The sequence below is a fragment of the Sinocyclocheilus grahami genome, unplaced genomic scaffold (assembly GCF_001515645.1).
Source record: "Sinocyclocheilus grahami isolate Dianchi unplaced genomic scaffold, SAMN03320097.WGS_v1.1 scaffold718.1, whole genome shotgun sequence".
Lineage (NCBI taxonomy): Eukaryota > Metazoa > Chordata > Actinopteri > Cypriniformes > Cyprinidae > Sinocyclocheilus > Sinocyclocheilus grahami.
Window position 1 is genome coordinate 504,105 of NW_015505897.1, and position 12,026 is coordinate 516,130.

Here is a 12,026-nt window from a genome sequence, read left to right on the forward strand (position 1 = left end):
AAAACTTGAGGCTACAGCAGCACTTCTTCTTCCTCGTCTTCTTGTCTGATGCACTCAGCCAAGCGTTCTAACCACGACCTCGCCCCTCCCCACATCCCAACCATTCGAATTTCTGTAGGCGGGATTTATTTTAATGATATTCTAATAGGCCGCTTTGTGACATCACAAAACCTGGAAAACAAACGCTGTAGTCCAAACGAGCCCTCCGTTGTAGTTCTTGAAAAGTGATTTTTTAAAAACGAAATATCTCCCTTTGGATTGGACTTTGAGATTTGTAAGTTTGAAGATCTTTTTTATGCCCAAACATACACACTACACACTGACTAAAATTCAAAAAGTGAAAAAGCATAATAGGACCCCTTTAACACAAATACTAAATATATACATCATGTAAATGCAAAACCAGGGCACACTGCATATCAGTTACTGAATTTCTCTACCAACACGTACATTGATGCCCATCTGTAAAAGACGGTGCATGATACATACACATTTATATGCACTGCTATATAATAGTACTGCTGAATAGGCTCAGCTGTCTGAGTATTGCAGTCGACAGCTGCACTTACTAAACAAGCCTCATAATTTTGATTTAGCGCCCATAGTTTCTGGCTGCACTTAATGTCATTTCATTAAATCCATTACATGCTTGTACACTGCAAACATTTTTCAAGCCAATGTCATTTTATGGCAGGTTAATCAGTTATAAAAATGTAATGTAATGTCTCTGTTGATTATTATCACCCAGTGTAAAAATCTGTCATATTGCAATCTGTTAAAACTCATACAACTAAATCAAATGGAGTTGTGGAACAGTACAATACATCGGGAAAATCACATTAGAGCAGACGGGAGTATGATTACATTTTCCCACATTATATTAAACATTACAATAATTGAACAATATAGAACAGAGACTTTAAGGCATTTTTGACAGTGCAAAGCCAATTTTTATGAAAAAACCTCCAATGAATAACCCTTCGATTCAGGGGTTTTGGGAATGAGGCTAATTAGCTAAGAGTAATCTCATAAAATGGATCTGTCCTCCAGAGGGCCATCCATCTTGGGGTTTCCAGGTTGATTACTCACAGTGGGAAAGCAGACATTATAGGTAGGGCACTACCCACTGCCCTGATGAACATGCTATCTTCAAATGCAAGGAGATGAATGACTGACCAGATTGTGAAGAGCACATGGAACACCGGGGCTAGAGTACAACACATGGAGATGGTAAACTGTATTGGCGCAGCTGACAAGCAACAACAGATAATTTTATACTGATTAAAAAATAAAAGGTTATTTTCTCTGACATTTGGACCCTACTGTATGTACTGATTTTACCCTAAAATCGTGATACTAAATAAAAACACAAAATTCATAGACATATATGTCAACTATTATTGAAAAAAATCAGCTTTGTATGATTATAATGATCCAAGTCTATGAAAAAATACTGAAATTAAATTTGTATATTTAATAAGCTAATGTGAGCCCAGTTTTTTTTTTACTTACTGCTCACAGTATGCTTAGGTTCTGTGGCAAGTGCAGAATCTTTAGTTTGTAAAGCAAAATGTCAAGTTTGTCAAAATGGCCCCAGCAATGCCTGAAAAGGGACAAATCAATGCTTCCTTCTGCTTATACATGGATGAATTGATCTGCAAGACCAGTGATTTCCTGCTAATCCGATTAGTAGATGTGGTTAGTGCAATGTTGGGAGAGAAAGTAGCTATGCGGAGAGATTCATCACTGCACAAATGTAGGGCTTAAGAGTGGTAAGCAGGCTCTTAAGGATTCTGCCTGCTGGATAGCATTACAACTGACTCCCCTGTGAGAAAATTTACACAAGTCAGACAGCAATGGAAGCCTTTAAATTAAATCTGCAGACTTATCGGATGCCTCTGTTTGAAAGCATTGAATGTGTACAATCAATAACTGCCTTGTAATATAGCACAATATAGCACAATAACTGCCTTGTAATATGAAGCACAACATATCGGGTGCAGGATGAGCTATGCTGTAAAGTTTAGGGCTATGAGTGTGTTCAGATTCCTAGCATCTAAGTATAATTAACACGTAATAGTAATACTTGCTTTAATACCATTAAAAACATTATATCAGAGTTCCATTTTATGTTGTGATCTTAAATGATCTGGGATGCTCCTCAGAGAGTCATTTTGCTTATGTGGCATACTGAGCGCTGTTGTTAAACTGGTGAATCTAGCCTGCCAGATCTACACTTAGAAACCCCATTGATCTCACATCATCTATCATTAGAGATCCACAACTGCCCTCCACAGGCTGGCTCATTAGCTCTTTATGCTGTAATGCACTGTCTAGAAATACAGATCACAGCAAAGGGAGAATCAAGACAGAATCAGGGGCCATCTAGTCCACATTATGCCACATATCTCAATCTTTCTTACTGTTTTTGTTTCTCAGAAGTGCTAATTACCTTATTAAATCAAGTCCTTTTACTTGACATTCTTACATGTGCAGGGTATGTTTGTGGTCATTCTGCCTAAACACACAGCAACTGTACTACACATATATTTTAACTATTATCATAAAGAGAGCTGTCATACAGGAGCTGTGGTGCAGTGCAGCACATGTGCCCACAATATGTACAGCAAGTGCCATTGTCTGTATAAAAACATCTGTTAAGTACAATATTCATTCAAATACAGAAAATAAAATCTCTAAATTAATTAATTAAAATCTCTAAATTTACATTTTTGTTCACTACCTCTTAACAATCAACTTCACTTTGTTCCATACTTTTTTCCCTCATGAACCTTGTTGCATGGATTATTATATATATATTTTTAATTATTTTTCAAAGTGCTTTGACTCCTTAAAAAAGTGATCATTTGGTAGGGATGTTTTCAGACTTTTTTTATTTACAGGAAAGTCAAGTGTAAATAGGAATGTACAGGTAAGAAACATCTCTCCTTGGGACATGACTGAGGTTACATTCAAAAATAAGACCACAGCTCATACAGTTACAGTTAAAATGCTAAATAAGTAAATTTATTCTTAGGGGATTTAAAAGACTTGGCTGATTGATTTGACTGCACTGACACTATCGGTTGAGAACAAAATTTTAACTGAATTCAGCTGAATGCAGAAACTATTAATTTTTGTGGAGCTGGTTTATAGCTGAATTGATTTGTTTTATAATGGACACATTTTGCAACAACACTGCTATTGAACTGACCTGAGCTGACTAACAATATTATTCCCTTCTGTAGAGCTGATTGTAAGCTGAAGTGAACTTGTTTTATAATTGATTAACCTTGCACAGTTATTGAACTGAACTGAAATAACACTGAACTAAATTTCTACACACACATATATATATATATATATATATATATATAGTAGGGGAATTTACCGTTAACCATTTTACAGGTTTTTACTGTAGCATTTTTACAGTCTTTTACCCTTAAATTCACGGTCATTTTTTACAGTGTAGTGGCCATACAAAGAACTGATTTCACTTGCTATTTCATTGCATTCATTTCATTTTTCCTTTAGGTTTTAGGTGTTCTTACCCTGCCGTGTCCTCAAAGGGATATTCCCAATTATCACTCTCGACTTGGCACAGTGGCCCAACAGAAAGTGCTGCAATAGCAACACAGGCACAGTAGGCCGACCCAACAATGCCAAATACAGAAGAGAAAACAGAATTCAGCATCTGAACAAAACAAAAAGAACATGAAACATTAAACATTAAACATTATATATAGACTGCATATAATTTATCTGTACAGTACATTTGTGTATATGCAAAAGAGAATGTTGTTTTTATCTTTTCACTTTGTACGGCTTCACTAGTGAGCTTCTTGTTGTGAATGATAGTGATTTTACCATTTTTGGTTAAATAGTTAAATTTTTTGGTGTTTTTCTTTGTTAGATTTACTCACACGACAACGGTTTCCACAACAACCTGCCCCGCAACAGCCTTTGCCCCCGGCTCTGATGGCTGAGCAGCTTGGACACATCATCTGATGAATAAAAGTGAGTGCAAATTAACTTACCGTCAACTGTGATCTCAACGAGATAAGGTTTGCCGTAAAGCAGGTTAAATAATGTTAGTGTAAATCACTTAATCTAGGATAAACATTAAAAATTAAGATTCTTTATTGGCATCTATGATTCCATGAAGAACTTTTAACATTCTTTATAGTGGAAAAATGCTCTTCAGATTATTAAAATGTTCTTTAAATAACTGTTCACTAAATGCTTCTGTTGGAAACCCTAAATTGTTCTTCTGACATCACTGTGCAAAATCACCTTTTGGAACCTTTATTTTTAAGAGAGAGTGATTGTTTTATCAAAATGCACTAAATTACACATCAAACTCAATCTACTTTTTCTGTGATGTGTGTACTTGCTCGTAGCATGTTCCTCTCTACATGCAATTATTGCTTGATGTGAACATGAGCCACCTTACATAACTTTACTCAGGATTTATCCATCCTGCTCATGTATTATCATAGACGACATTAATAAAATAAATAGCACACAAAGCCTTGTAGCAGTGTGTTTGAAGTATCTGATGTTCTACCTAAAACATCAGACCAAGTTAGGCCTGTTCATTTTAGTAAACAATAAAATTCCTATCGCACATTCTCAGAAAATAAAAAGGTACAAACCCTGTCACTGGGGTGGTACCCTTTCGAAAGGTACACATTTGAACCTTATTTACCCCTACAGGGTGGTATATTAGTAAGTACCTTAAAGGTACATATTAATACCTAAAGTGTACATATTAATATTTGTACCTTTCGAAAAAGTACCACCCCAGTGGCAGCTTTTGTGAGTGCATCTCATTATAACAAGACAGATTTTTTTTTTTTTTTTTTTAGGAAACAGCCAAGTTCAGGCAAACACCACATTAATGATGAGATCAGAATTGAACAGACTGAAATACTCACAATTAGTCCTCCACCAAGAACACCTCCCATAAGCCAGACTTGAAGGGAAATCTGGCCAGTTTCCAACTGTTCTCCATTAGGGAAGAATAAAAGTATATTGGCTATTATACACAAAAAAGCCGAGGACAGAAGAATTAGCCCCACTAACCGTGCACACTTCCCAGTACACATTGCGATGGATCTGTATAAAAAACGTTATAAGTCAGGAGAAATTGTCAAAGGCTGTGTTCTTCTCAGTGCAGCACAGGCTCTGACTGATAGCACAGAATGCCCTTTGAGACTTGACAATATTTACAGTGCTTTTATCAGTGCCATTTATGGTGCGTTAACAGTAACTTAACTTAACAGTGGGCAGTAGATGAAGTTTCTGCTCTGGATAATTACTGATAAACGTGTTTACGTGTATTGTGGCTGGTTGATCAGTGTAAGGTGTGTGGGGACAATAGTTACAGTAAAGCCATATAATGAATCCTGACAGAACAGCAAGGCCCATTTTACAGCCCTTTTATAGTATCTTGTGTTATAAATGGCAACTATATGACTTTATTTATAATGGTTTTGTAAAGGTTAATGATACTTCTGCATCGTCATTTCTTTTTCGATCTTCTTCATTCAGTACCAATCACTAAAACACTTATAAATGAATTTACTGTTTGTTGAAATAACCTTTTTTATAGGCTAGATGTTCTTTTACCCTTATAAAAGGTTGCAGAAGAAAAAGCTTGAAAGGACCGTGACAATTAAGACAAGTAACGTATTCTTTTCAGTTGCATGGAACATATAAAAGAAGTACTGTAACACTCAAGAGTTTTTAGCAGTGGTTTTTAATGCCTAAAACACAGTGGTTTGGGTTAAAGACGACTGTTGAGGTGACTGAAAAGGGACATCTTGACATAAAATATGTACATTAAAGGTAGTCATAAAGAAGTATATTTTTCTTTGATGAATATAAGAGGGTAACGGTAGAACATTAAAGGTGGGGTAAGCGATTTAGAAAACTGATTCGGGCCAAATAGCAAAACAAGGTTGAATGAATAGGACATACTGGACTGAATCAGACAATAATAAAAATAGGCAAACTATTGCTGAAAATTGTGAGGGAATGGAATCAGTGTTACATGTGTTATTGGAATGTAGGAAATATGAGGAGGAAAGAAGGGAAATGTTTCAAATGCTAAAGAAAGACATTGTAAATGTTAATGTTCAGAAGCTTTTAGAAGGAAGTACTAGGAATGTGGTCAAACATCTCATGATTTACCTAAAATATACAGGATTGATGGAAAGAATATAATTAGTTCCCTTGTTTGTCATATACTGCTCCACACTCCAGTCTGGTATGTGGCAATAATGCACCTTTAAAATTGGTTGTCAGCCACCAATCTAAAGAAGAAGAAAACCCAAAACCAAAACGGGATTATAGTCTGGAATCATGTGACTGGGACTTTTTGTCACCATAATTTGGTTAAATCTACTCATATAAAAGAATATAGTCTTTTTGATTATTTTTTTTAAATATTGGTTTTGTTTTAATTGCTAGTTTATTTATTTGTTTTGATTGGTTTTTATGGTTTATTTTGTCCTACAAGCAAAATCCTGATCCATACTTTATTCCAGTCGGTGGCGGTAATGCACCAGTCAGTCAGGTTGCCAACCGCCAATAAACACCAAAGAAGAAGAATAGCAAAACAAACTTGTAGCCAATCAGCAGTAAGGGGCGTGTCTACTCATGATGTGGTGGAGAGAGCGTTCAGTGCACGGGACGAACATTAGCTGAGCCGAGCGACAGACTATAGCTGGGTCTCATTTAGAAGGCTGCACCCTCCGGAGGTCGAATCCTCTGGAGGTCGCATATACGAAGTGTCCTCAACCTAGAATTAAACGAGACAGCCTTTGTAGGACGGGCGGAAAAGGAAACAGGAAGTATCACGTTGCTATGCCAACACATTTAGAGCATCGTTGCGCTCTCACACTACTTAAATGACGGAAAATTATTTCTAAATTTGGAAAGTAATTTGAAAAAACAAAATGCTTTTACTTGTTTTATTTTGTTCAATGTTTGAGGAGCTGCAGCGTACCTACAGCAGGCATCTATTAGAGAAAAAAGGAGGAGGATATTAAAAACAAAGTTTATCCGTTTTTACCGAGGCGAATTAAGGTACGTTGTAAACACCACATCTGCGCTTGTGTGTACGTTACATCTGCCGGCGCCGGCATTTTTCAAATTAACAACAGTTGTTCACGGCGACGCAAAGAATTGTGGGTTATCTGTAGCAGCGAAGGATACACCTCATGTGAAAGAAGGTCGCAGCCTTCTAAATAGGACCTTTCGCACCGCAGGAACCTTTTCATAGTACCAGAACTAATTGTGGAACTACCCACTTTTCGGCGTGTTCGCACCGCCGGAACTGGGAGCGATTTTAGTACCGGACTGCCTTTTTTGAGAACCAAATTAGCTCCTACTCCGGAGCAGGGTCTAACCAGCACAACTGGTACTAATCGTGACGTAAGTAGACATTGATTGGCCAAACGCGTACGAAAACGCCCTCACCCGCCATGATTTAAAACGCCGTGTAAACATACTGTAAACATTGTGTCAACTTATTTCTCAAGTATGGAGAACAGCGATAGATGGACGGACGCTGAAGTGCAGGCACTTGTAGCAAATGTAGCACTGCCAGTTGTCGTTGGAGATTCTTAGTCCTCCTTTCCATTCTTTCAATCGTTTTACGTATACGTCGACTTTCCATGTCCATTATTGTGAAACCCGCGAGACACAACAAAAACACAGCTCCGATCACAGCGTCCTCCATCCTCCTGTTGTTAATGTTGTTCTTCTTTGTTTCTGTTGTTGAACGCCGCGCACAAATGACGTCGCTGTCGACCGGCTTACGTCACTTCTTAGTACACTCTGTCGGTGCGAATGCAACCCTTTAAATAGTACTGGGAAATAGTTCGCGCAAAATCGTCCCAGTACTTTAGTACTGTACATTTAGTTCTGGAACTAATGCGGTGCGAAAGGCGCTAATGAGACACAGCTTTTGTTTCACAGAACTAATCGTTGCCTGGGTTGCGTACGGGCGTGTTTGTTTTGGTGATTTCAAATGTCAACATTGGCTACCAGAAATCGCTTACCCCACCTTTAAAACTTGTTTATAGACGGTTTCATCGGGTGCACGTGCCTGGCCCGAAGTTAACTTCCGGTCTGTGTTTGTTTATCAGTCTGGCTATGGCTCCGGCTACAAACGCAGTTAAAGTTAAGGCGATGAGTAGACTAAAGTTGGGCTCAGGTGGTTGTGCTGTGGGATGTGTTTCACATACATTTATTTATTTGTGGCGCTCGCCACAGTATCAAAACTATATCACTGTATTTCTGAAGGAAGACTATCTTTAGAAAATTTTCGATGTAATTTTCATTTCATCTTGCATGTTATATGCCTGATAAAGCAGCGTTTGTGAGCCGTTACTGGGGAAACCTCTGTTTCTCCTGCTTTAAAGCACCTCCTACTGGCAGAGAATGAATTAGCATTTTCAGCAAGTCCGTCTGATTTACCCAGCAAACATATTTTGCTTATCAAAAATAATCTACTTTATTTAGGGACTACTTAGCTGCTGTTATTGATTCTATTTGGAAGTCAAGTCAGGGCCACAAAAGCGCGCATGCGCAGTAACTTTTGTTTATGTTATTGCCGTTGAAAAAAAAAAAGATTTAATAATGAAGTGTAACTATTTAACTTTTTGCGAAAATTAAAATACTACTCTTTGAAACTTTAAAGGTTGATAAAAAAGTACATTTTAAATTTTTTTAATATTTGGCCGTGTAATCTGTGACGTCATGAAGGGGCGCACGCGAGTTCACCGCTGAGCGTAACAAGTGTTACAACTAACTGCTCGGGTTCAAAGCAAGGTAAGTCATTTAAAACAAGTTTTGTGTAATATTAACCGAAAGTCAATTGTTATTTGATATGTTTTGTCGACGATTTGCTCTCAACCGGTTGTGTTTCGATGTTGCTAGTTCAAGTTCAGGTAACGCCATCCAATTAACATGTAGGACAAGTTGTATGAACTCTCAAAACCTATGCGTTTATAACATCGAGGTGTTGTTTTAACTGTTGCGTTATCTGACACAAAGCATGTGGGTTGGTGGAAGACATTACCTGCCAATTCAGTTCGCCTATGTAATTAGCATGAAGATGAGTAGCCTATAATTAGGCCTTTGACATCTTCGCTAGGTGTGCGTGCTAGTTTAGTTCGTTTCGAAATGTATTGACTGGAAGATACAAAAGTGGTTGTGTGTGCGCATGCAGTAAATTTAAGATGAAATGTTTGTAAAGTTTATTAATAGTGTTACAGAGGTTGAGGAAGGAGACGCTGCATGTGCTTATAGGTTTATCGGGAAAAGAGCACGAGGTGCTTATTTAGTCATAGCCTTGTTTTGTATAAAGTTAGTTTCGCTATAAGTATTGTTATTATTTATATTTTAATACATGGTTGATTTTGACCTGCTTCATCGTTGGGCTGTTTGGAGGGCAGTTCTGCTTTTGTCCACTGGGGGGACAGACCCTTTCCGTGTTTGAAGGCAATGTTTCACGTTAACAATAAATCCCGTGATTTTGACCTTTGCTGTCATGTTCTGAGTGGCTTTATTTTCATCTCCGTTTGATACTTTTGATGTTGACAACAGCTTCGTCTTATTACAGTCCTGGAATTGCATCCATGCTTCTGATTGGCCAACACGTCTCCTTGTGTGTTGAAGAAATGACCGATTTTTGAAAAAACTAAACGATATTAACAAGTGGTGATATGAGTGTGCAGTCATGATAACAGTGTACAAGAGGCTTTTGGGTTAAGAAGAAGCACTAATAAAACACTTGCCGTCGTCATGTTTACTGTCTCAAAGAATGTGGTTCCTGCTGTTGACTATTTGTGGGCATCGCTTCTCGGCCTTTTGGCTAAGATCAAGTGTAGTATCTGTTCTTATCAGTTTAATATCTGATACGTGCCCTACCCGGGCACCATATATTAAATTGATTTTTGGAGTAGGGAGATGGAATAGGGGCTTGCTCCGTCCACTCCACGCATCGACCCAGTATTGCAGTACTTCTGGGAACGGTGCACCCCCCCTAAAATGGTTAAGAAAAGAATTACAATAGCCTTGGTTGCATTATTGTAACATGCTTAACAGTGTAATGTATATTCATCACCGTGCTGGTGTGCATGTTGTGTTGAGGATGGTTCTTTGTGTTGTATGGTTATCAATTTTTCAGTTTTCCTTTGCATTCTCTATCCTGTGTTCTCCTGGAAATGCTTTAGCCCTCTCTGTATTTCAGCTCGCTGCATGTTACTGCTGCCAAACGGATTCTTTTATAATGTGCAAGCTTTGGAGCATTTGCAAAATGAGTAAATGTGGTTGTCGAGCGGGCGCCACGTTTCTAGTTTTTCTTGAAGTAGGTTGCTGTTGCTCGTCACATGCTTTCTGGGTGTGAGTCCTTTGACAAACTTATGAAATGAATGTTCTGCTGCTTCAGTCGTTTTCATTATCTTGTTACCGCAGGTGTTTTACGGGCTTTTTTCTGTCACTGTGAAAGCTTGAACTCTTCTGTCTGGAATCCCCTCGACCACACTGTAATGTGATGAGAATTACCTATGCTATATCTGTTTGCAAAAACGGCAGTTGATGTTTTTCTCAATACGCTTTCTGTATCTGTACAGGCTATATTATCCTCTTTGTATTAATAAATATGAAGCCTCAACTTTTATGCTTTAAATTAAAGGGGTCATGTGACGTTGCTAAAAAGAACATTATTTGGTGTAATGAAATGTGTTTATGTGGTTTAAGGTAAAAAAAAACACATTATTTTCCACATACTGTACATTATTGTTTCTCCTCTATGCCCCGCCTTTCTGAAACGTTTCGATTTTTACAAAGCTCATCGGTCTGAAAAGCGAGGTGTGCTGTGATTGGCCAGCTATCCAGTGCGTTGTGATTGGCCGAATACCTCAAGCGTGTGACGGAAATGTTACGCCCCTCACCATACTGTGATGCAGTGACAGCGCTCGGGAGATTTTTCAGCCATCTAAGAGGACCAAATCGGTGGTCTGGACGTATTTTGGCTTTTACAAGCGTCCTGAAGGCAATAATCGAGGACGGTCACCCTGTCTGCTGATCTTGCAAGAAGAAAGTCGCTGCAAAAGGGGGAAACACATTAAATTTGCTCAGTCATCTTCGTGACCACCACCCACTGTTAGGCTATATAGCGAATACAAGGTAACGTTTACCGCAATACCAAAACTAACTGGGCAAATAATTGGACAAAAATATTGATTAGAGATTAAATATTTAGTTATCTCACTTAACACAAAGCTTCCGCGAAGAAAAGTTCTCAGCAAGTGGCTTCCACCACCCACTGTTAGGCTATATAGCGAATACAAGGTAACGTTTACCGCAATACCAAAACTAACTGGGCAAATAATTGGACAAAAAATATTGATTAGAGATTAAATATTTAGTTATCTCACTTAACACAAAGCTTCCGCGAAGAAAAGTTCTCAGCAAGTGGCTTTGAGCCAAGACGAACGAACGTTCAAACTATCAGGTTGACATTTAAGGGATAATGTATTGTATATTCATAGTTAACTTATTACACCGATTTTTTGTTTACCTAAAATAATATATAAATACGGGGATATGAAATATTGAATTGAGATTAATGTTTTGAAATCTTGTAAATCCATTATGAACAGTGTACAAAACAATCGTCAGGATAATATGATCACTACAGCAAAATTATAGTATTATTAATACTAAATTCCTCTGATTTCATTTTCAATCAAAAACTGAGACGCAAGCTGCATTTGAATGAAACGAGAGAGCACGTCCGCGCCTCTGCGGTGGTACAAGAGACCTGCGGCGAATTCCACACAGAAGTGAGCATCCCTGTGCCCTACGGAGGGCAGAGCCCTTGAAGTGTGTTCTATGAAGGGTGCAGGGTATTACTGTCTCGTATAAGCGTTTGAAACTCCCTTGGCGAAGGGAATGACTGACCAAATGTTACCTTGACAACGCTGTGCGTGCGTGCAGCATTCAGTACT

At 38.2% G+C, this 12,026-nt stretch overlaps 1 protein-coding gene across 1 annotated transcript in view; it reads right to left on the reverse strand.

Moving 5' to 3' along the window:
- The window catches only part of LOC107560287 (transmembrane 4 L6 family member 5-like), a 10,329-nt gene extending 5,132 nt beyond the window's left edge, over positions 1-5,197 (reverse strand). Inside the window, exons 1-3 of the mRNA XM_016244426.1 lie at positions 4,938-5,197; positions 3,924-4,004; positions 3,552-3,694 (exon numbers count right to left, since the gene is read on the reverse strand). Coding sequence (XP_016099912.1) covers positions 3,552-3,694; positions 3,924-4,004; positions 4,938-5,108 — 395 coding nt within the window. The 5' untranslated portion in view covers positions 5,109-5,197. The remainder of the gene's footprint in view (positions 1-3,551; positions 3,695-3,923; positions 4,005-4,937) is intronic.
- Positions 5,198-12,026: the final 6,829 nt, after the last annotated feature.